The sequence below is a fragment of the Balaenoptera acutorostrata genome, chromosome 6 (assembly GCF_949987535.1).
Source record: "Balaenoptera acutorostrata chromosome 6, mBalAcu1.1, whole genome shotgun sequence".
In the NCBI taxonomy this organism is placed as follows: Eukaryota; Metazoa; Chordata; class Mammalia; order Artiodactyla; family Balaenopteridae; genus Balaenoptera; species Balaenoptera acutorostrata.
This window is the reverse complement of record NC_080069.1, coordinates 6,342,746-6,368,346: the sequence shown is the minus strand read 5'-3', so window position 1 is coordinate 6,368,346 and position 25,601 is coordinate 6,342,746. Positions and strand designations below refer to the sequence as shown.

Here is a 25,601-nt window from a genome sequence, read left to right as displayed (position 1 = left end):
AACCAATGCTTGACCACAGGCAAAACCCAACACAATAGGGAAGGATACCCTGGTGCCGTCATATGCGAGCCCTGTTACCGAAGACATCTCAACTGCCCAATGCATACTGATACACACACATACAAACCACAAACGTATGGTCTCACTAACAAAGGCACAAGCTGGAGTGGCTCACCCCAAAACAATACACACACACAAAAACACAAATAACAAATAAGCTACGGTCACACAGAAAATCAGTGGAGGTGTAGTCTAAAATTCCATTTCTACTCCCAGATGGAGGTCTCCAAATAGACTGGCTTAGCTCTCAAAAGAGAACAGACCCAGAGTGTCTCACTTCCCACAAGGGAAGTAACCCAAATGGAGTGGAGAGAATTCCCAGCCTGTGCAAGATGGAGCGACTTACTTACCCCCAAGTGACACCAAATGTGGACCATAGCTCTGGATGTTTCTCTGCTCCAAGTGGCCTTGTGCACTGGGACAGCTGACGCCTCTCAGGGAGAGTCCCTTGCAGTTCCCCGGAGCAAAATGAGCTCCAGCAGCTGCTGGGAACTTGGGAAGGGGCTGTCCCTGGCCGGGGTCCACCCACCACAGGCACAGATTCCTGGCTGGCTCGCCATAATTGTTACCAAACGCAAGTCTGTGTGCCTAATACACAGGCCAAACAATGCTGAAACATCACAGTTTGGAGCAGAGAGGTTTATTGTGGGGCCAGGCAAGGAGACAGGTGGCTCATGCCTTAAAAAGGCCAAACTCCTGAAAAGCTATCAGCAAAGCCCTTTTAAAGGCAAGGTGAGGGAGGGGTGTGGTTAGTTGTTGCAAACTTCTTGGTGTCAGATCCTTTGTTCTTGTAAGCTGTCCAGTAGGCCAGGTCACGTTCCTGTTATTCTCTGTTCAGGTCAGGTCAAGGTCAGGCTATCCTGTATATTTCAAGCCATAGGCAACATTCTTTTACAAAAGGTGCAGAGCCAGCATGACTAAGCAGAGGCAACAGGGCACAAAGGTTGGAGCTAAAGAAATAGATCCAATATGGAGTCAGATTTATTCTTCCCTATTACAAGACCACACACACACCACACCACACACACACCCCAACTTCAGATTCAAGTCCCCCATGCATGGCATCACAGGGTCCTGCAGGGGAAACAACTTAGTCCCTTCCTTCAGTGATCCGACGCTGGAGTTTTTCTGCAGTGTTCTTCCAGCACAGCTGTGCAGCGAAGGCTTGAGCGTCTCCAGGGACAGAGAGCTCAGCCCTTTCTCAAGAGCTCTGTTAGGAAGTACTCCCCCCACACCCCTGGGCTTTTTAGCATAAATCTGTTCTCACGGCGACCACCCTTTACCACTGGTTTCTGCCCCCACCCTGGGAAAACCTTCCTCTCCACGACCTCCAGAGCATTCGGACAGCAAGCGTGCCCCCCCCTTCTATCCATGTGAATCCTGTTCCTTTGTCCCAGTGTCGCATGGTTTGTGTCCCCTTCTGGTCTGGACGCATCTGCCCTGCATGTGTCACGTTTGGGGCTAATGTTGCCCCTGAAGTGTGGTGCCCACAGTCAGACACAGCACACTGGGTATGGTGACTGTCCATCAATAATTTGGCACTTGGATGGCTTTTCTCACTTGAGACAGATTGCCTTTCTCAACGTGAGCCCTTGAAGGCTGACATGGGTCACTTTTGGGGACAATGTAATGATGGGTCTGAGTAAGGCCAGAGGGTCTTGCTCTTTTGCCATATGCAGTGGTTCCCAGACAGTGGCCCACAGGACACAGGTCACCAACAGTCAGGGGACTTCCTGTGCAAAGGTTGCCAACTGTGACTCTGCTTCCATGCTGGAACCTGGGTGCCCTTGATGCCCTTGAAGTGTTCTTCATCTGTCTCTGGAGGGCCTGCTACACGTATACATTCCGTGACCAGTGCAATGTGTTTATGAGCGGGTGCATAATAAATTACTGGAAATAGCTGAGGTTTTAATCCTCCCTTAATACAGAAAGTTTGACTCCTGTCAGCCATGGTCTCTGTTTAAAATATTTAGGAGTTTGTTTCCACAGCGGTCTGCCAAAGCCTTCCATGATGGATGGCGGAAGCCAAGCCGAGTCAGGGCCACTTCACTCACTGTGGAGGTGCGGGGGCAGGGGGACGTGCTCCTGCTTCTCACACCACGTCAAGGAGCCAAGACTGTTCTGTGAGAAGAGTAGGAAGCCACTCGAGGACACGTAGAATTTCCGTCTCCAGTCTGAGGGTTAAGGACAGGGATGTCCAGCATCTTCTTTGTCAGGGGCTCCTCTGTTGAAGCCATTTGTCTGTTAGTATCCGGGTTTCCCTGAGGACGTGTCCTTTACACTAGTTGTCTCACTTTCAGAGCTGCTATTGTGACTGGTCACCCAGGTACGACACAGGTATTTCTATCCATCTGCCCCACACCAAAGCCCTCCCTTATCCTGGGCAGGAAGGGCCCCCGGGGTCCTTTAGAACCTCACACTGATACCTGCAGGGAAGGGCCTGATCCTAAAATACATGAGAGGATCCAGCACTGAACACCTGGGTGATGCCCTCGTGAGAAATTCAGGCAGTGCCACTTGAGATGACGGGTCTACCGGTGGTGCTACCCCTTCATCCTTACAGACATGAAGCTCCCTGCAAGCTTGCCTGCCTGCCCCATAGTAAAGGGAGCGAAACAATAAATACAGGTGCGCTGCCCTGCCACGTGGGAAGCGCTCGCGTACCCAGCACTTGATGCCCAGACCGGTCCCTGCCTCGCCTCCTGTCTCCTCCACTCCGGCCATCCCGAGCCGTGTCGCCGGCGGCACCATTACCGACCCTCCTCCTCACTGTGGGAAGTTCCTCAGGCATCCCAGGCCCTGCCGCGACGTCCAGACCCCACGGCTTTCCTGTAACACTCTCCCTTCCACCAAACTGCTCTTCGGTAGGTCTGCGAACGCCTCGTTGTACCGCGTCTGTGCACCTGCATGGGGGTCGGAGCCCTCTTCCCGCTCTTGGTCCAGCCTCGCCCTCCCTTCCAGGCCCCCGATTGCACGGCCCCCAGCGCGCTCTGCTCACTCACAGGGGACCGGGGTGCTTCTGTCCTGGTGACGCGCTTGGCGTGCGCTGTGTCACGTCGGGCGGGAGACGGTTCTCCACGGTCCTCTTCTGTGTCTGACATCTTGCAGGCGGAGATGCTTACACCTCTGTTCTGGAGGGACCGTCTTTACAAGGATGCTTACAAGTGGACAGCCTGGAACCTCGGAGACGGAGGTTCCCTCTGGAGAAGCGGCACCCTTACTTCCCATCGTACAAGGCTTGCCTGCCTTGAGCCCCAGGTTCCTCTCCTGTAATGACACCTGCTGCAGTGCAGTCGCCATGTGGCCACCCGAGTCACCCTGCGGGAACTGGGGAACTAGCACAAGAAAAGACTGGCACTCAGACTACTGCTATAATTAAGTTCTTCATCTCTGACCCAGGGTCCTGTGTCTCCTGCCAGCACCCAGGACACTGGCGGGCTAGCTCCTCACTTACAAGTGGGGGAAAATCTCAGCCCTTTCACAGCTCTTGACAGGACCTTACTCTGGGAGTCTCATCTCCCCCAAATGAGAGAGTCAAGGGTAGAGACAGGAATCCTGTATTATATTTCCTAACACCTCTGATGTTTTCCCCTACACATTCTAGTACACAGTAAGGTTTTTTGATGATGATATAAATGATACTGATAATAAAGGCAAATAATCATAGCAAGAAGCTCCCTAGTTTGACTCAGTTTCCACCCATAATGATCTTTTCTGTTCTGCATGGCTCTGGGTCTCTCAAGCAATAGGGTCTTTTTTTAATTGCATGTGTGCAAGAGCGGATGGGCGAGGAGCAAGTGCGGGGAGCCTAGGGAACAAGATGAAGGTTCCATAACCAACCTGTGGCAGAGATTCCTAATTGCCACTCAGTATTCATTCTCCCTTTGTTTTCCTTGTAAAAATAATCCCAATTATTGTTTTAGCTGAGAACATCACGGCTAGCTAAAGTCATACATTTCTCAGTCTGCTTGGTAGCCAGATCTGGCATATCACAGAGTTCTAGCTGAGGAGACATAGTGGAAGTAGAAGAGAGCGTTCCCTCATTTTCACTCCTTTTTTCTTCCTACTGCCTGGATTGCAGATATAATTGTTGGCACTCCAGCAGCCATACTGGCCCACGAAGTGAATTTGGAAATAGAATTCATGCATAGTGAGTAACAAGATAGGAGGAGCCCCTGATACCACGAAGCCACCAAACCATCTGTGAACTGACTTCGTTTCATGAGAGAAAAAGAAACTTCTATTTTCTTTAAACCACTGTTATTTTGGATCTTCTAGCAACCTAATCCTAACTACTACACAAACTCAATTTTCACTGAGTGTGGAGTATATTATAAATCACACTTCCTAAGAAAGGTGCCAGCCTGTGTCCTTGACACTCAAAACATTGAAAAGTGAGGGCTACGGTCAAATCACGCGCCTGTCTCCATGCAACCCAACAGCAAACCCATTTTAAACAACTGAATTCAATTCTATTTTATGAAGAACTTAGTCTGACTCACACATGTGTGTAGTGTGTCTTAGGAATACTTACATAAACATATTTAGGAATGGCTTGTTTCAAATATTTTCTAACAGTTTGAACGTAAAGATTTTATTACCTAAAAAAAAATGTCATAGGTACTTTGAAAATGCTTCATAACTTCGCATGCCGCCAGCACAGCCCAATTCAGCCTGGGCCCGGCTTCCAACCTTGGCATCCTTCCTCTTGTACCCCAGTGATTTTCATCCCTTGGGCCAACCCCAAGCCAAGGCAAGAGACGCCCCAGCCCTACCAGCTCCACAGCCGGGGACCTTGGCTTCAGGTGACCATTGCTACCATCGGCTGCCTTATGCAAAATGTGATCCTTAATAAACCCTTCTGTGGAATGTGGCGAGGGAGCACGGCGGGGCAATGCTAAAAGCACTCATGTTCTAGATTCTAGCCCCAGCTCTGTGGTGTACCAGTTGTGCTGCCGTCAGGAAGGCACGGGCATTCTGTCTCCGTGTCCTCACCTGACAGAAAAGGAATGAAGCACTGTCTTGGAGGTTTCACAGAGCAATTCACGAGGAAGAGCTCTGTAACTAGAAGGGCCCCATCACGTCACACACCATGAAGATGGGGACTTCTGACATTTAGAAATCCAATGGAAAAGGAAGGAAACCATGGGCTTAGCCTACTGGGCATGTATTAATTTTAGAAGGGTGTCAACCCCTATCATCTGTAACTTCTTGGATGTCTATGAACCCAAACCTATTAGGATCTTCTTTGGAGAGTCATCTCAGAGGAACTGTTTCCTTCTGACCTGTTGTCCAACATGCACAGTGGAGGCTAAGGGTATTGCTTTAACTCATCAAACCAAATAAGGTTTATTAATATTGACCAGAGACTTGTTAATACGTCTTTTGTTACCCAAACGTTATTGACCAGAGACGTTTCAATATTGATTTACATAACAAATCACCAGCCACAGGCGTTAGATTCTGCAAAAATCCCCTGGTCAATAAATGAGTTAATTAAAAGAATTTAGATATCGGTCTCAGAACAGCAAGATTTGCCTGGTACCTTCCGAAAGACCAAGGGCAGATGGTGGCATTTCAATGCTCACCATTATAGCAGTGCTACTATTTACTATTTTAAAAGATCATCAGGGATACAGGCAAGGCTCATTCTTTAGTCAGTGGTTTCTCAAACACCATGAGGAGAACCTGCTGTCTTCCTGGTGAAGTTCTCAGTCACGACTGTAGAGAGAAGCCCACAGTTCTGAGATGGAGCGCAGAAGTCAGATGCAGGGGGCTCTCTGAGTTGGGCTAACTTGTCAACCTGCTCACCCCCGGTAGGTGGCCTACGTTTAGATCCCAGCTTTGCTATTTGCTTTCACGTAATCCTGGTCCCATAACCGAACTTCAGTTTCCTCATCTATAAAATGGGAATGACAGAACACACTAGGTGCTTGTTACTTTCAATCCCATTCCTCCTCCTTTCTCAAAAAACAAACAAACAAACAAAAAAACAATATCTACAGGATCAGAGACCGTTGCTACATGCGCCGGAGCCTTGGGGACTCTGGGCCTCCCTCCCAGCGTCCCTTAGAGGGTCAAGAAGAGATGAAAGCTGATTCAGAGACGTTCCTTGGAGAAACAACTTCAAGACTTGTGTGGGATGGAACTCTACTGAATGACCTCAAGCCAAAGGGGCAGCATTGTGAAGTAGACAAAGTCTGTGCTCAGTTCCCCTGCCTCCCAACTCCAGACCCGCTCTCCCTCCCGAGAAGATGTCTGTTCTTGGACGCCAGTGTCCCTTAGCTGCTCATGGAGGCTCAGGTCGTCCCCCTCCCGGGGAAGCCCAGTGCCCAGGGTGGGTCTCAGGCACCACGCTCTCATCTCTCAGTCGTCCTCATCAAAACTTCCTTGTGCACCAGACTCTTCCCGAAGAAGGTCTGATAAGGCGATTCACTCAGTGGTTAAGGAGCTCGTAAGATTCTTGGGGTTTCCCTGTTCAAGACAATTAGCAGTTCCTCCCATAGGAGATTTTAAGGCTAAGGCATCACCAAGAAGCCCTTTTATTCTCTTTCCTAAGCCCCATCTTGAACCCACGGGTAAAAAGATTTTTATTTGCCAAAGAGGCGAAGTAATAAGCAGTCACGCAGTGCTGGCCATGGGCTGCGGCCACCAGCGCCGCCCGGGCCTGACCTAGCTGCTGCCCCCAGCAAGACGCCCGAGCAGGAAGGCTTTCTGAGCCCTGTCGCTGGCTTGTGAACCCATTATTAGGCTTCCAAGATGAGCCTTTAGGAATTTCTGGCCTTAAGAAAGGATTTTGAGAATAGGCTGGCGAGGTACCATTTTTTACGGCAACGAACTGTGTAAGTGCCCTCCTAGCCCACCGACAGGAGAGGCACACCTGGGCCCAGAGCACTGCCTCTGCCTTTCCCTGTCCTAAGACAGGCGACACCGAGAAAGGGGGGAAGTCCTTTCAGCCTCAAAGGTCTTTCCAGTTGAAAACGCTCAGTGCTGAAGTGGCAAAATAAAATCACCCATCGACAAAAGTGTCAAGGGACCCAGCCCACCTCAAAGGGCTTCTCCCCCGAGCCGGGGTGCAGGAAGGAGTCTGGTACCAGCCTGCCTGCCCTGTGCAGGCAGGGGAGACAGCAAGCAAGAGCCAGGGAAAGTCGCTCAAGAATGGAGACCCTTGCGGGCCGCTGGAGCCGAGGGGCTGAGGCCAGAGCGGTCAGGTCGCTGCAGATGGAGACAAGATGCTCTGTGACACGCCAAGCTGTGCGCTGGGAGGCCCGCACACAAACCCCAGCCAGGCTCTCACGTCCGCTCTGTCCCCCTCCGCAGAAAGGCCTTATCATCTGTCACACACGGGTATTTTCAGCCACACTCGGCTGCAGGGATAAACACGGTGTCCGCAGTAGCACCCTTGACTACAAAGGACAACTGTGACAAATGTCAGGGCCCTTTGAATTTGAAGATAGTCTTGTTAACTACTGCGGAGGCCGGACTTTCTGCTGTCAACAGAGCTTCTCAAGTTATTTACGCCCACGGCGACTTGCATTAGATCATCCCGCCCCCCACTTTTAGCTGCTTCCCTGCGACACGTCAGAATGAAAGCCAGCCTGCTGTCAGCAGTCACATGTCCCACATCGCCTGGACGACCACTGAAACGGGAGTTCCCACCGCGGGCTTGAGGCCTCTCCACGTTAGCCCGACTCGAACTCCCCGGGGGAACTTAATCGATGGCACAAAATGCTATCTCATCCTTCATTCTGGAAACTCTGAAAGCCTTCCAACAGAATAAATCACTCTGTGAGGCTCCTTAAACGCCCAGTCTCAACCATGCCTGCAAGGATTCTTGAAAAACCTGCACAAGGAGGCTATTGTATGCGTGTACAAATAGATGACACAATTCCAGGGTTTAATACTATCCGCCAAGTTAAACTACTGTGGAGCAGCTGTGCACATGTGAAATGATGCCTGGCACCACTGGAGATCCATAAATCAGCCCTGGCATACTTTCCTCCTATTAAGAGAGTCAAATAAGAAAAAAATCCACAAATTAAGATGTGTCTAGGACATGGAAGACATTGCCATTCCTCTCTGAATGCAAAAATAAATAAAAATTAGGCTTCATTTTGCTGGGGTTTCTTTCCGAGGGACACAAGTTTTCCAGCATGTGAAAACCTGGCAGAAAACCTTGTTCTGAGCAGGGTCATGTTGGGCTGGTCGGTTTGTCTTTCTGTATGTCACAGGCAAAACAGAAGTGATGAGCCAACCTGAGAGGCAGTTGTTCTTTACAAGGAGCGGACGGGGGCTTCCCTGGGGGCGCAGTGGTTGAGAATCCACCTGCCAATGCCGGGGACACGGGTTCGAGCCCCGGTTGGGGAAGATCCCACATGCCGTGGAGCAACTAAGCCCGTGCGCCACAACTACTGAGCCTGCACTCTAGAGCCTGCGAGCCACAGCTACTGAAGCCTGCGTGCCTACAGCCCGTGCTCCACAACAAGAGAAGCCACAACAATGAGAAGCCCGCGCACCGCAACGATGAGTAGCCCCCGCTCGCCGCAGCTAGAGAAAGCCCGTGCGCAGCAACGAAGTCCCAAGGCAGCCAAAAATAAATAAATAAATAAATAAACAAATAAATGAATAAATAAGGAGTGGACAGATAAGCCAGGAACCCAACGCAGCCATAAATATATACATACATACATACATACATACATACATACATACATAAGAAATGGATGGATAAGCCAGGAACCCAAACTCTCCCAGGAAAATTATAACCAGGTTATACGTGTAGGGCCCTGTCTCTGTGCAGTTCATCCCTTTGTTCTGGCTTGTTCGTCTGTAGGACAACGACACACAGCAGAGGTCAGATGGCTGGGCCACTGGATGCCTCCATCCAGCCTTGGGTGAATGGCTTGGCTGGAGAAGCCGGGTCAGACTAAGACGAAGGGAAGTTGCATCATTATAAAGTTGGGTCACCAGTGGAGAGAGTGACCAACCACCTCAGTCAGCCTGCATCTGAGGGGGTTCCTGAGATGCATGAGTTTTGGTGCTAAAATGAGAAATATCCTTGGCAAACTGGGCAGAGTTTGTCACCCCAGTAAGAGACCGAGTTTTAGGTTATTTGGGAAAACTGAATCATCTATGAGTCTAAACAAGCTGATAACTCTCAGCTTCTCTTTAGCTGAGTGACGTCAACACAGACAATCCAGTCCCCAGCTACAGTGACTCCGTAGTGTCACAGATGTCCCAATTAACATCAATTAACTGAACCTTTGCTTTGTGCTCAGCATGGCGCTGTGTACTGAGTAGGGATAAAAAGGCAAGTGCAAAGAATGAAATTAGAACACTCCCTAACACCATACACAAAAATAAACTCAAAATGGATTAAAGACCTAAATGTAAGGCCAGACACCATAAAACTCTTAGAGGAAAACATAGGCAGAACACTCTATGACATAAATCACTTCAAGATCCTTTTTGACCCACCTCCTAGAGAAATGGAAATAAAAACAAAAATAAACAAATGGGACCTAATGAAACTTAAAAGCTTTTGCACAGCAAAGAAAACCATAAACAAGACGAAAAGACAACCCTCAGAATGGGAGAAAATATTTGCAAATGAAGAAACTGACAAAGGACTAATCTCCCAAATTTACAAGCAGCTGATGCAGCTCAATATCAAAAAAACAAACAACCCAATCCAAAAATGGGCAGAAGACCTAAATAGACATTTCTCTAAAGAAGATATACAGATTGCCAACAAACACATGAAAGGATGCTCAACATCACTAATCATTAGAGAAATGTAAATCAAAACTACAGTGAGGTATCACCTCACACCAGTCAGAATGGCCATCATCAAAAAGTCTACAAACAATAAACGCTGGAGAGGGTGTGGAGAAAAGGGAACCCTCTTGCACTGTTGGTGGGAATGTAAATTGATACAGCCACTATGGAGAACAGTATGGAGGTTCCTTAAAAAACTAAAAATAGAACTACCATATGACCCAGCAATCCCACTACTGGGCATATACCCTGAGAAAACCATAATTGAAAAAGAGTCATGTACCACAATGTTCATTGCAGCTCTATTTACAATAGCCAGGACATGGAAGCAACCTAAGTGTCCATCGACAGATGAATGGATAAAGAAGATGTAGCACATATATACAATGGAATATTACTCAGCCATAAAAGGAAACGAAATTGAGTTATTTGTAGTGAGGTGGATGGACCTAGAGACTGTCATACAGAGTGAAGTAAGTCAGAAAGAGAAAAACAAATACCATATGCTAACACATATATATGGAATCTAAAGAAAAAAAAATGGTTCTGAAGAACCTAGGGGCAGGACAGGAATAAAGACGCAGATGTAGAGAATGGACTTGAGGACATGGGGAGGGGGAAGGGTAAGCTGGGAAGAAGTGAGAGAGTGGCATGGACTTATATACACTACCAAAATAGATAGCTAGTGGGAAGCAGCTGCATAGCACGGGGAGATCAGCTCGGTGCTTTGCAACCACCTAGAGGGGTGGGAGGGAGACGCAAGAGGGAAGAGATATGGGGATATATGTATATGTATAGCTGATTCACTTTGTTATAAAGCAGAAACTAACACACCATTGTAAAGCAATTATACTCCATTAAAGATGTTAAAAAAATTAAAATTAAAAATTAAAAATAAATAAAAATAAAAAGGAAAGTGCAATTAATTCCTCACTTTCTTTTAATTCGCCTTTATAGGGTACAGCCAAGTAAACCTATGCTAACTCCTAAAGCATCTCGGAATCCACAAAGAGACCTGCTTTTACATGGAGACTGAGGGCGCTTCTGGGCTCCACCCCTGCACATGACCCTACAGCCCTTCCCAGTGGCGCTGGAGGTCAGTGTCAACAAGCACACAAACCATTAGCTGAAGCTGGCTGAGGAGGGAGGAGAGAGAATGCTATGCCTCGATAGAGACAGGAGATCCATTTCTTCCGTGGCTGACTGTTCACCGACAGTTCTTCCACAGGAGCTCCAAAAAACGTCATTTGAATAAGCATATCGTCTCCTAAAGGAACTACCAGGAAGAAATACATTCATTTGATTTTGGAGTTTCTTTATTTAAAAATCTCACTGTCTTATAGTCAGGCGTATTAAATCCTTATACACAACTTATAAAAGGAATGATGTTCTTTTGGTGGCAGCCGCTGTCATATAAGGCAAACGTGTGCTCTGTGGTCGGTACTGAAATTTTATTCTTCCCGATTATAGAAGCAAAACTTTTTTATTGTAGAAAACTTGGAAATTTTATGAAAATAAAACTTGAATTACCTAAATTATGATTTTATAGTTTCATCCATTCCTTCTCTGTGCACATGTATTTTTTACATAGTTGGAGTCCCTGCGTGTCCACTTCAGTGTTCTGCTTTTTACCCCCTGACATCGTATTTCCGTATTTTCATGTTTCATGAAGTATACTTCCAAGTCAATGGTTCTGGACCCCTTTACACTCTTTAAATTTATCATGTGGACCCAAATATCCTTAAAATTCTCCTCAAAGAGTCTTGTGAAATGTTCCCTAAAAATCCCAGTCGATTCTGTGACCTGAGTGAGTGTTTACTATATTTCCTGCACTAAGACGTAGGAATTATGAAGATGTAAGACGAGAACTTCATGTGATACACACTCATGTGAATTTGAATTTGAAGCGACTCACTGTATTCTGTCCTAGTCATCAGTTATATGCACTGTAAAAACAACTTTCTAGAAACACGCCATGTATGTTTGACTCAACATGGCATTTTTTATCATTTTTGTAAAAAGTTGGACACTGGGCTCTTTATCAGAAATGCAGTATGAAGTATATAATTTTCCCCCAAGGAGAAGCCAGATTCGATTTACATCAATTTAACATCATTTTAAACATTTCAGGGGTAGAGCTGTATCAATTAATATGCTTTCTTGCAAACAAAAAGGCTAACTGGCTTACCCAAGAAGGACATCGATTAATCTGCATAGTTTGGAGACCAGAGCAGCGTGGGCTTGGGTGAGAATGTCAGGGTCTCTCTCCTCTTTGTGCTCCTCTCAGCCTTGTCCTCCTTCCAGTGTTGGGCCATCCTCAGCCAGGGAGTACGATGCCTGCTCCCAACACAGCAAGGTCCAGAGGGAAATAAGGGACAAGGTCTTAGAATCAATCAAGGAAGCCTTTTCCAGAGGCCCGCACCAGATGTCCCCTCCTGTTTCCTGACCAGGATAAGGTCACACACACACATGCCTGCCTGGTCTGATCACTAATAAGGGAAATGGGATGACTGGCATTGACTTAGACCAGCAATCATCAAACTATTGCCAAGGACCGCTTCTGGCCCTCAGCCTGTTTTGTCAATAAAGTTTTATTGTAACACAGCCTTGCTCATTTACGTATGATTGTGTCTGGCTGCTTTCTCGCAGAGCAGAGCTGTTACAACAGAGACCATGTGGTTCACAAAGCCTAAATGTGTCCTGTCTGGCTGTCTTAGTTTGTTTGGGCTGCTTTTTTTTTTTTTTTTTTAATTTAATTTTGGCTGCATTGCATCTTTGTTGCTGCACGCAGGCTTTCTCTAGTTGTGGCGAGCGGGGGCTACACTTTGTTGCGGTGTGTGGGCTTCTCATTGTGGTGGCTTCTCTTGCTGTAGAGCACGGGCTCTAGACGTGCGGGCTTCAGTAGTTGTGGCACGCAGGCTCAGTAGTTGCTGCACGCAGGCTCTAGAGCGCAGGCTTAGTAGCTGTGGCGCACGGGCTTAGTTGCTCCGTGGCATGTGGGATCTTCCCAGACCAGGGATCGAACCCGTGTCCCCTGCACTGGCAGGCGGATTCTTAACCACTGTGCCACCAGGGAAGTCCCTGGGCTGCTTTAATAAGATACCATAAACTGGGAGGCCTGTAAACAACAGACATCTCTTTCTCACAGTTCTAGAGGCTGCAGAGTCTGAGGTCAAGGCGCTGGCAGATTCAGTGTCTGGAGAGAGCCCATATCCTGGTTCAGAGACGGCCACCTTTTGGCTGTGTGTCACGTGGAGAAGGGACAAGGGAGCCCTCTGAGGGGGCCCCAGTGCCCCTTCTGAGGGCTCTGCCCTCATGACCCAGTCACCTCCCAGAGTTCTCACCTCCAAATACCATCACTTGGACATCAAGTTTCAACATCTGAATTTTGGGGAGACACAAACATTCAAACCAAACACACTGGCCTTTTACAGAAAATGTTTGCTGACCTCTCATGTAGAGAATGCTCAGGGCGGGATAGATGGAGACAGATCACCCACAATGACTGTTGCAAGTCAGTGTGGCCCTAAAAACAAACTCTGTCCTCGAAATGCAGAGAGGAAGCTAACGGCGTATCATCACACTGCACGGATCATATAAACTATGCATGAAGATTAAAGCAGAAACAGAGACACAGACGTGGAGAACAAATGTATGGACACCAAGGGGGAATGGGAGGTGGGATGAATTGGGAGATTGGGACTGACATATACACACTACCATGTATAAAATAGGTAACTAATGAGAACCTGCTGTATAGCACAGGGAACTCTACTCAATGCTCCGCGGTGACCTACATGGGAAGGAAATCTAAAAAGGAGGGGATATATGCATACATATAGCTCATTCACTTTGCTGTACAGCAGAAACTAACACAACATTGTAAAGCAACTATACTCCAATAACAATTAATTAAAAAAAAAAAGTAATGTGAGAATTCAGACGAGAAAGTCCTCAATAGAGGCAAGGCAAAAGCATCACCCCAGGACACGAATTCTCCCCTAGATGCCTGGAGACGAGACACAGACGCTGCTCTCTCCAGCCTCCCTGCATCTGCGGGCTCACTCTCCAAAGACAGGTGACCAGCACGTGCAGGCTGGTCTGGACGCTGGCACCACAGGCTGTAACGGGACGGTCCCCTGGCCTTCCTCCTGTCTTCTCAGCCTTAATCATTCCAGGATGATTCTAGATAAAAATGTGGAATTTCATCATTGTTGTCCAACCCTGCTGATACAAGTCCTGTATCATCTCCCTCCTGTTCTGTGGTAATTCTCTCTTGTTCTCGACTATTAGGATGCCTTCTACGGGGTCTGAAAAGCACTCATCGTAAGAGGTAATATTAGAAGCCTCACTCCAGTCAAGAGGATTTACACTGAAAGAGATTAGAAACTCCTCGAGCTGAACGAGAAAGGAATCTGCAGGTGCTTCTCGTTAGCCTCAGAACTACCACTCTCGGTAGTTCCCTAACCTGAGACTTCAAATGTGCACTGTGGTGCACCAAGCATCGGGCTGAAAGATGCATATTGAAGGGGTCCAAGAATACGGAGAAACAGCCTTCAAACCCCTGTCCCATCTGCCCTCTAGCACTCCTCAGAACACTCAAGTCTGAAGCGGAGGTGACGACTTCAGATTCCTCATGAGTTTCACAAGGTGAAAACTAGATGGGAAGCAGCCGTTGATTAAAACAAGGAGAGGATGCCAAACTGTTCGGTTTTGAGTGAGTGAGTGAGTGAGTGAGTGTGTGTGTGTGTGTGTGTGTGTGTGTGTGTTCCGGGTATCTTACATAGTAAACCATTGGAAGGTTATTCAAGAACAGGACTGCATGATCTGGGAAGCTTGGGTAACATTTGCTTCTTTTCTAAAGTAAGTGGGCAGAGGGCCTACAACAAGTAGAAAGAAGACGGTGAGGAGAGCCGGAGTTGATGTTAACACAAAAGACAGCTGCCTTTCGTGTCTTCCTGGACTCGCGGAAGGAATCCCTTATCGTTTACTAAGCGATAAACGTTCCCGGCGAGTCTGGGTGTGGGAGCAGAAGAGGGGGAGGAGAGAGGCGGCAGCAGGCTGGGGCACCAACTCATCACACAGTCTCTGGACATGCTAAGATGAGTGAGGCAGTTAAAACCAACACATGGGATGTACCCGCTACTGCACACAGAACAGAAAGCCAGCAAGGACCTACTGCACAGCACAGGGGGGCACAGTCAACACCCTGCAATAAGCTGTAACGGAAAAGAACCGGGAAGATTATATACATGTTATATATTTGTATTATTATACATATATATGTATCACTGAACCACTTTGCTGTACACCTGAAACTAACACATTGCAAATTAACTACACTTCAGTTTTAAAGAAATGGTCATTAAAAGGAAAAAGACAAACAAACAAACAAAAAACCAACACATGGCACGCTGGGGAGGAAACTGCCAAAGAGCGATTCACGAGGATCCAAGCCTAGGAGCAGCTCGGCCTCCACGTGCAGCCTGTGAAGGTGGCGGTTCCGCCCGGCGCCAGGTGTCCTGTGCGCCCTGGCACGCGGCCTGGGGCGCACACGCACCACTGCACAGATGCGCGCAGGGCCTCAAGCGCTCCCAGCACACACACGCGAATACTTCATGCACGTCTGTGGGCTGCATACAGGTTGAGAAAAAAAGAATGCATAGAGGAGGATTGTTTTGCTTCGGTGTGGACGTGAACGTTGATGGAACTTAGTAAAATACAGAGCGTTTACGAGCGAGATGGATGGCTGTCCGGGGACTCGTTTCCCGCCCTCCCGGCTGGGCTGCAGCGCCGGGCTGCGGTGACAGCACCGGGTAAGAAAGGGACGAACAATAGGTCCTGTGAGTTGGCGGCGCTGGGACTGCCCTGCCTGAGTGGGAGGTCCGAGCATCCGTCTCCAGCGGCACATAATTCAGAGGGGAGTGAGGGATTCCTGCGGCGTGTGGAAATAGCAAAGGGGTAAAATGAGAGGGAATCATGAAAGTGCACTCGAATCACCCAACGTGCTGAGGATTGTTCATATCGACAGATTCCACTACTGCGAAGCCACACGCCTGGTGAGCTTCCGGATCACATCCAGGACCCGCTCTTCCGCACTAAGTCCCCACCAACATCACCCACGCTGGGCGGCACAGGTGACCGGCCGGCTCAGCTGGAAGACAAGCAGCCTCTTCATCCCTTTAAGAAATTAGTTTGTTTGAATTTTGGAAATTCTAACATACTTACATCAGCAGGGCTGGTGGCTTCAGCTGCAGCCCCAGGTCAGCGCTGCCTCTTCTCTCTGCCTTCCCTCGGCCCGTGACACCCACCGCGTGAAGGAAACCGCTGCACCCAGCTCCCACCTTCGCGTGATCCTTATTTTTCTTGATCTTAACAGATCCGGTGTCCTTTCCTCTGGCTGTGAGCAGAAAGTTCCTGACTTCCTCAATGCTGCAACAGGCGGCCAGGAGGCAGCAGGAAGAGGGGACACCCTTCTGCACTCTTTCCATAAACGGTGGCTGCTTGTTTGCGTGTTGGTTTGCTTTTCATACCGAGGCTCTCCTCTGCTCTGTATTTCATTTCAAAGTCACCAAGCAAGAAAACTGACCCGGCTACAGGTAAATGAGACTCTTTCTTGCTGCTGACCCTGGCTATGTTCTCTCCTTTATTTCCTTTTCCAGGGACTTGATAAGCTCCTGGCAGGATCTATGGACATTTGGGGCTGTTTCTTAAAGGAGCCAGATGCCTGATCATTTTTAGGATCCCACAACTGGGAAAAGCTCAGCGCTGATGGGGGAAAGGCCCAGGGATCAGGGAATCCCAGCTTCCTGGCAGAGGCGGTGTTGCCATGGAAACTGAGCTGCCACAGCTGCCTGGGCTCTGACATCCGTGATTGGCTCTGGCAGGGGGTGGAGATGATCAAAAGCCCTTCAAAAGCCAGTCTCCGAGGGGAGCTCCATTGCCTTCTGTCTCCTCCAGCTGCCCCCGCCAGGATAGAGAATGTCAGCTCTGCTCCTTGCTCAGACCTTTAGTGGAAAAAAACCCAAAAGACTGAATTCTGGATCTAAGTGTTAAAAAAAAAAAATAGAAAATTTAAAATTCTATATAATAATGGATCCTAAACCTATTGATTATCAGAACCCCTTGTTCACATGAGGTTTCAAAAAATACCAGTTCTGGGGCCCCAAACTGGGAGAGTCTGAATCCTGGTCATAGGGTCAGTTTCTGCACTCTGTATTTTTAATCCTTCCCCAGATGATTCTAATGATCATCCGTATTTGAGAACTAGAACTTAGTTTAGTTTTTTTTGTTTTGTTTTGTTTTTTATTTATTTACTTTTGGCTGCGTTGGGTCTTCGTTGCTGCGTGCGGGCTTTCTCTAGTTGTGGTGAGCGGGGGTTACTCTTCGTTGTGGTGCGCGGGCTTCTCATTGCGGTGGCTTCTCTTGTTGTGGCGAGTGGGGGTTACCTTCGTTGTGGTGCGCGGGCGTCTCATTGCGGTGGCTTCTCTTGTTGTGGAACACGGGCTCTAGGCACGCGGGCTTCAGTAGTTGTGGCTCATGGGCTCTAGAGCACAGGCTCAGTAGTTGTGGCGCACGGGCTTAGTTGCTCCGCGGCATGTGGGATCTTCCTGGACCAGGGATTGAACCTGTGTCCCCTGCATTGGCAGGTGGATTCTTATCCTTTGCGCCACCAGGGAAGCCCTAGTTTATTTTTAAAAACCAAATATTTAAAAATGTATCTTTGGAGGTTCCATTTGGAAGGTACTGCTTGTGTTTTACTCCCAATTCCAACCCTCTACTAAGTGTCTTCTTCCACTGTCTTGGAATGACTAATCCATGGTTTACAGGTGTGGCAAATACAGTCATGCAAAAAGAGACATTTCATTCCACTTTTACTAAAATTGCTGAGTAACTTAAGAGATGAGAAAGCAATTCATAATTCTATTTTAATAGCACCCCAGAATGTCTCCTCCTATCTCAAGGCATGCTGTGAAATCTCCTAGATTAAATTCATTTGAGTTCACTTAAACTTGTAAGATTTGGAAAACACTGCTTTAGATTCAAGGAAAGAATTCCACGAGTTTCCTCCCTGCCCCCTCTACCCACACTCCCACCTTCCTTGTGTCTCCAAAGACACTCCTCTGCAGAGGAGGCTCTCATGTGCATTCTTTTTCCATCGAGATCCAGTCAGGAAGACAGACACCACGCTAGGTATTTCAACAGAGGGGATTTGATACAGGAAGTCTGTTACAGACGTCAGAAGACGAAAAAAGCAAAACAGGACACTAGGATACAGAGATAGGTAGGAAGCAGCTTCCACTCTTGGGGAAGAGTTGGAGTCACCAGACCTGGAAGTTGACTGAAGGCCACACAGGACTGGGACCCAGGTCTCAGGGTAGGGCCTGGCTGAGCCACTGCTGGCGGAATGCGGCGAACCCTGCAGCCCCGTCCCCACAAGTACAAACGCCCCCCATGTCCCCTGCCCCTTGTTTGTGGAAAAGCTCCAGTCTCCCAGGCCTCCCTGAGTCACAAAAGCGTAGGCTCAAGTAGTTAATGATTAGGACAACAGAGGCACAGACTCAGTGTCTGACGGGCATTCCTGAGCTGTTTTACAGATACTGTAACTGCCACCAGAGGGCACGACACAAGCTGCTCCATCCTGAGCAGCACTGAATCTGTGGCTAGCACAATTCCAAGAACTGGCCTCAAGAGAATGGGATTAATATTATTGCTCATAGTAATCTGTGCCTTTGTGACATCAGAATAATTATAGCTTGCTCTGCCCGTACATGTAAACGGGCAACTAAAATTGTCAACAAAGAGATGCTACAGACCCATGTTGACATCTTCCACTCTGAGAAGGCGCCCAATGTCAGCATGAAGCAGTTACAGAAGATGGACATTCGCCCCTAATCCCACAGAAATGGGATGATGTTTAACAGTGGGGAATTGAAAGCAGCTCTTTTGCCCCTTTCCTGTTTACTCATTTCTGTCCCTCTTTAACCTTAAAAACCAAATTATAGGAATGAGATCACTAACCAATAGAAACTACATCCTGACTTATGCTCTCCTGAATGCACACCATGATTTGCCTGACCTGTTGATTCTCTTCCTAGATAAAAAGAAGAATGAACAATGAAGCAGTTAAAGAATGACTAACTCTCTACCCCCAGTAGCCCCCTTAGCAATACTGCTGGCAGATCACTTGGACAAGATGACATCTGAAGAGAGTCAGCCAGTCTGCACGCAATGGAGATGCAGAACCCAACCTCCCTCCTTGATGATTCCCTGAGATTCTCCTCCTCCTCACATTTTTCCCTTTAAAGACTGTCATGGCTGAGCAGAATCTTCAGAGGTGGTCTCTGGACACGAGTCCACCTTCTCCCCAGATTGCCAGCTTTTCTGATTAAAGCACCTTTCCCCTCTACTGACACTTGCCTCTCCAATGATTGGCTTTTGAGCAGCGAGCAGCCGAACCTGAGTTCAGTAACACTGGTACCTCAGGAGGTGGGAGGAGAGGCCTCTTGGACCTGGGACCACTGCTACCTCAGATGGAGTGCAGTGAGGTTCTGGGACCATGGAGAGAGGCTGAAGACAGCCAACAGCCACTGCTGCCCGGTGAAGAGCCACTGATAGGCTGACACCCAGAAGCAGCAAACAAAAGGGAAGAAGGAAAAGCCCTCTCCCTTCGGCTGCCCAGGCTCCCTCTTGGGTGCACCAGTAGGAAGCCAGCTGACCAGCACAAAGGATGGTCTCCAGGGTCTTGGCCCCTGTGTCACAAAACAGAGTAGAGAAGGGAAGGTCTGGAGCGGGGCGGGGGACGGGGTGGGGGGGCGGCAGTGTCTTGGTCAAGCACAGCATCAGATGAACCTTTGGGTCAAGAGAGTAGGGAAAATTGCATTGGCAGAAACCAGGTTAAAAGCTTTTGTTTCTGCGGCTGCTTTTTTTTTTTTTTTACTTTTTTTTTGGCTGCACCCTACAGCATGTGGGATCTTAGTGCCCTGACCAGGGATTGAACGTGCGTCCCCTGCATTGGAAGCGTGGAGTCTTAACCACTGGACCTCCAGGGAAGTCCCTGCGGCTGCTTTTCTGATGGTCAAATAAATTTCGGAAAACCAATGCCATTAGCATATTGAAGGATCTGAGAAGTCCTACAGTAGAGGATCCTGCTTTACTTTGTTAATTATTTCTCAAATTTATTTAGTATGAATTCCTTATTTGTTCGAATATAATATTCCTCAGAGCATGCAAACTGTGCTGTAAATGCCATTCTAGAAAAGGCACTACCTAAGCCCAAACCGCTTTTTTATCTGTTAGCCTCTGGAGCTGGGAAAAAGTAACATATACAAGTGAAATAGGAAGAAAACCAGAATTCTATCTGCAAAGTACTGAGTCCAACTATTTCACTTTCATGGGTCCTCTTATCTGTAGAGGGGACCTCCCCCCTGCCCTTCACCACACTGTGAGGAAAAGAATTCCTCACTCAACCTCCAGAAGAATCACTAACCATGAGCCATAACAAACACCACGAGCCTTGACATAATCTGAGAGAAATGGGGAAATGTTCCATGGAACTGCACAGAACATCACAGAGAGACCTGGGTGCCCACTGCCCTTAAACACACAGAGTAGCTTGACAATTACCTCATGGGGCGAAGGGCAGCTCCACTTTTATTCAAGGAGGTAAAAGGCAACTCCACTCTCTACCTTTCCATCACTTTTAGGACTCTGATTATTTCGACCTCCTCCATCCCTGCCTCAGGCTGGAAGAGGCATCTGATTTAACACCCGACACAGGCTGACCCGGAAACAGAGGGTGCAGGGCAGCAAAACTCTCTGTGGCAGATGCAGACGTCGGGGTTGAGAGGTTGTCTGCAAAGGCAGATGCTGAGAGAAAAGGAGCAACCAGGATGGAGAGAGGGGGAGGGGAGGGGGAAGACGGAAAAGGGGGAAAGGGGAGGGGGGGGAGGGGAGGAGGGTGGAAGGAAGGAAGAAAAAATAGCTGCTTGATGATTTTCTAGACCCCCTGGAAACTGGCTCTAAATTATCCCTGTTCAACTAGAATGTTTCCAACTCGTAGACATATCCCACACACACATCAAGTTATGCTAATCTGGCTTTTACCTTTGAGCCGGATTTCATTCATGAAGACAGCTCTTTCCTCTCTGGAAATCTGGAAATTTCTTACGCAAAAGCAGTTTGAATTGATTTTACTTATTTAACTGTATCCTATTTATTCCATTCTGTACCCTAAAAACAGGTACCAAAAATTCCAAACACTTAAATGTGGATGCAAGTAGCTATCACATGACTTCAGCCTATTTCTTTTCATCATGACTTGATATCTACAGACCCGACGTGGCACTAGATTCATACTAAAACATTCTGGCCCGATTCTAGTTCTGAGAAACGTTTCTGTCCCATTCATCTGGAAGCTGATCAGTCGAGACAGAGTCTCTGGTAGCTTTGTGTCCAACACCCACGTAACAAAGGACAGAAGTTCCTGGGGCAGAGGCAGGAGAAACCAAGCCCAGTTAAATATGTATAGTTCCAGGGATTAGAATCTCCTATTAACACCCCAGCAGACACAGTGTCTTTCTTGAAATTAGATTTCTTTCAGCAGATCTGGCCTTACTCCACAGTCAAAACAACACTTCTGAATATCCCCCAAGCTAGTTCCCATCCACAGCCTCCTTTGAAGGTGACCTATGAAGGTTGCTTCCACTTGTATGCTTTTGCCTGAAGGAACAGCACCTTGTCTACCTCCTAAATTCGCCGGCTTTGTCTTGCTTCTCGTTCATTTGATTCTCACTCTTTCTACCCTTTTGGAATTAATCAGTTTGCTTTCCAAACTTGACTTCGGCTGGAATACAGATTTGAATTTCCCTTTGCTCAGCGGCCCATGACTGAAGGCCAGCAGTGGCTCCTGTTCCCAAGTTTAGTTCTGCTCACTGAACCCTAGCGTGTGCAGAGGGCGGTCTGAAAATAACAGAGTGCCCTCCCGCCCATAAGCGGAACTCTGGCCCTGAGTTACTTCATAAGTAAAATGACCTATGGGAGAGCGTACCAGTTAACCCCTTTGTAGGCTTGAAAAACTACTCCTTGTAAATATTTTAGCAACGTTTGCTTTTTCTCTTTAACAATTTTAAATGTACTTAAAATATTTTTCCTGAAGTTCTTAAGGTCTAATTATACAGGTTGTTATTGCTGATGATTCTGGATTGTTTCTTTCATGTATTTTGTAATTTAGAATTGCAAGTTCATTTTGGTGAGACTATCTATAGGAATTCTGTGTAGGGCTGAAAATACACCTTTCTAGAGAAGGCTTTTAATAACTTTTATTGAAGACTCCAGGATTGTTATCGGCCTGAGACTGCATTTCAAACTATTTTGTTAGGGAATCTAGGCTCTCCAGACAGTCCAAATTCAAACCTTAAACCCGAGGGAGGGTAACCTGAAGCTGACCTTGCACAAATCTTCTTTTCACTTTGCCTAAGAAGGTATTTTCAGTGTAACTCTATATAGGATCATAAGTGGTTATCAAGCAAGTTCATATTCAGAAGTGACTACATACACAAAGGAATCTTGACAAAAAGTAAGAACGAAATGTTCAAAGTATAAATACATGAAAAACAACACAGGACTTTCATTGCTAGCAATAGTGCTGATTAGATAATCTGAAAACCCTCTTACTACAAATCACTTAGAGGTACTGGACAAAAATATAAAAAGTATGCTTTTAAGTGCTAATAGGAAAGTAAGGGAAATACTCCAGAAACTGATATTTTGACTGCTCTGGGTTTATTTATTTATTTTTGCCAGTTTAACAATGGGTTTGAGTTTTAATGTCTATGAAAGTACAGGAGGCAAATTTTGGGGTCCACGAGGGGCAGAAATATGGACCTAATGCCCTCAAATAAAGAACACTTGAATTACTATACATCTGTGAAAGGGGAGAACTGAAAACATTTATCCCCTCCCAAAGTAAGACTTAAAGGAAGCTCTTCTGTTTAGCCTGACCTATGGGGGAAAGGAGACGGGAAGTAAAACCCTGAGAATCTGCAAACACATGAGAGCCTCAGGCTGCATTACCCTATGCAAATCTCATATGCTGGATAGAAGATTCATAAGGCCTTACGATTTTCAAATACTATTAACAATGCAATTTCTATCATAATTTTATAGATCTTCTTAGGAGTGGTATTACTTAGTCTCTCTTGGGCATCTATTTTACTGATTACCAATACAGAGAGCATTTGGATACAGCCTAAATCCTTTCTTCTGCAAATCAAACATATTTCCTCTTGTTCTTTTTTTTTTAAATTTATTTATTTAAATTTATTTATTTTTGGCTGCGTTGGGTCTTCGTTGCTGCACGCGGGCTTACTCTAGTTGTGGCGAGCGGGGGTTACTCTTCGTTGTGGTGCGCGGGTTTCTCATTGTGGTGGCTTCTCTTGTTGTGGAGCATGGGCTCTCAGGTGCACGGGCTTCAGTATTTGTGGCATGTGGGCTCAGTAGTTGTGGCTCGCAGGCTCAGTAGTTGTGGCGCACGGGCTTAGCTGCTCTGCAGCATGTGGGATCTTCCCGGCCCAGGGCTTGAACCCGTGTCCCCTGCATTGGCAGGCGGATTCTTAACCACTGTGCCACCAGGGAAGCCCCCTCTTGTTCTATTCTTAATGGAGGCCAGACTCCTTAAATAATCACCCTTCCTCATGGTACTGAAGACCCAACCTCCCTGCCACACATTCCACTGCATTGTCTTAGTAACCCAGCCGCACAGAGGGTATCCTGGAGGGAAATGTCCAAGATCAAATGGGGTGTCTTTCTTCACGAACTAACAAATGCAATTTTCTCCTTTCTAGTTTTATTAGCAGTGAGAATCTCTCTTCAAAGAATACATTGAAATGAAAGGTGCCACAGAAAATGCACCACTTTTAAATCCCACAGAGGCTTGAAACTTGCTTTAGTAAACATTTTCCAAGTAATGCTGTTTGTAGAATAATTACAGTCTGACTTTTTCTGTCATCAGAATCGAGTGACTGGTTCTCTGATGACTTTTTTTTTTTTGCTCTAAAAAGCACAATGATTCTGACTGTTTCTGGCAGATTGTATTGTTCAGGGTAAACTTTGATTCTGTCTCTCTCTGACTCCGTTTTCAAAGTGAAGTAAAATGGAGTGTTAATTCAACATGTGTCAGTCTGGATAGTTAAATCCTATCACCTCTATTCACCATCTATCTTATGTCCCTGCTCTTTCTCTCCCCTCTACCCCAAACACATACAGAAACATAAAGTCCTTTATTCTCAATATTTGATTCTTCTTTTTATATAAATTTATTTATTTATTTTTGGCCGCGTTGGGTCTTTGCTGCTGCGTGAGGGCTTTCTCTAGTTGTGGCGAGCAGGGGCTACTCTTCGTTGCGGTGCGCTAGCTTCTCACTGCGGAGGCTTCTCTTGTTGCGGAGCACGGGCTCTATGTGCGCGGGCTCAGTAGTTGTGGCTCACAGGCTCTAGAGCGCAGGCTCAGTAGTTGTGGCTCACAAGCTTAGTTGCTCCATGGTATGTGGGATCTTCCCGGACCAGGGCTCGAACCTGTGTCTCCTGCATTGGCAGGCGGATTCTTAACCACTGCGCCACCAGGGAAGTCCTCAATATTTGATTCTTATGTCTAACATTTTCCAGATACTTACACATTTTCCCCACCTAGACCTATATATATGTCCATTAATCCCAGAGAGTAACTGTGTATTCATAAGATCATTACAAAACAAAACACAGAACTGTTAATAATAACTATAAAAGCTGCTATTTCTTAAGTATTTCTTATAATCCAGAGTTTCTGTTAGGTGCCTCATATAAGTTACCATATTCCATTCTTTTGGCAACCTGTTATGAGTCGAATTTTGCTTCCCCCAAAAGATACACTGGAGCCCAGACTCACAGTACCTCAAAGTGGGACCTTATTTGGAGATAAAGTCTTTACAAAGGTAATTAGGTCAAGGTGATGTATCAGGGAAGACCCTCATCCAAGATGACTGGTACCCTTATTAAAAAAAAACGGAAATTCGGACACAGAGACACACACAGGAAGAATGCCATGTGAATATAAAGACAGCTGTCTACTATCTGAGGACAGAGACCTGGAGCAAACCCTTCCCTCACAGCCTCAGGAGGAACCAGCCCTGCCAACACCTTGATTCCAAACTTCCAGCCTCCAGACTGTGAGACAACTCATTTCTGTTGTTTAAGGCACCCAGTTTGTGGTACTTTGTTACAGCAGCCCTAGAAAACTAATGCACAACCTTACAATTTAAGTCTTATTCTCTTTTTACTATAAAGGAGGACACTGCATCATAGGAGGATTAAAGCCCTTACCCAGAGTCCTACAGGCAGTAGTGGTAGGGCTGTCAGGCAACACAGAGCTGTTTTGTTCCAAAGCCCACGTGCTTGCTGCTATAACGTGCTGCCTCCACACCTACGTTTGCACATGGGCTTCCTGGACATACCTATAATTGTACAATCAAGGAATTTTTATATTGTTTATTCCGAGGAGAGCTTTTTGAAGACTCACTTCCCCATGTTTTGGGAGTGAGTTATCACAGAAAGCTCGAGAGTGAGGTAGAGCCAGTGACCTGGTTTGGGAGAAGCAAGGATATATAAACAATACATCATTTTCAAATATAAGTACCTCTCGTGCAATATTTGGGACATGCTTACACTAAATTTTTTCCCATTGTTTATCTGACATTCAAGTTTCACTGGGATTTCTGTAATTCTACTTGC

At 46.9% G+C, this 25,601-nt stretch overlaps 1 protein-coding gene and 1 long non-coding RNA gene across 15 annotated transcripts in view; one reads left to right on the top strand and one right to left on the bottom strand.

The window, feature by feature from the left end:
* Nucleotides 1–19,361, top strand: part of LOC130708332 (uncharacterized) — an 86,552-nt gene extending 67,191 nt beyond the window's left edge. For 6 of the 12 annotated variants that reach the window (XM_057547804.1, XM_057547802.1, XM_057547808.1 and 3 more), the window contains 2 exons: nucleotides 16,217–16,436; nucleotides 18,936–19,361. In XM_057547804.1, the coding sequence (XP_057403787.1) occupies nucleotides 16,217–16,425 (209 nt within the window). In that variant the 3' untranslated portion in view covers nucleotides 16,426–16,436; nucleotides 18,936–19,361. Of the gene's footprint in view, nucleotides 1–2,623; nucleotides 2,947–3,168; nucleotides 3,714–10,794; nucleotides 11,363–16,216; nucleotides 16,437–18,935 lie in introns of those variants that run through there. The other 6 variants (XM_057547807.1, XM_057547805.1, XR_009008551.1 and 3 more) reach the window with 5 other exon arrangements.
* Nucleotides 1–25,601, bottom strand: part of LOC103020370 (uncharacterized) — an 83,589-nt gene that overhangs the window by 5,129 nt on the left and 52,859 nt on the right. The window contains exon 1 of one of the 3 annotated variants that reach the window (XR_009008554.1): nucleotides 411–2,644. The exons of the other annotated variants lie outside the window; for them this stretch is intronic. This is a non-coding gene — a long non-coding RNA (uncharacterized LOC103020370). Of the gene's footprint in view, nucleotides 1–410; nucleotides 2,645–25,601 lie in introns of those variants that run through there. 3 annotated transcript variants of the gene reach the window in all.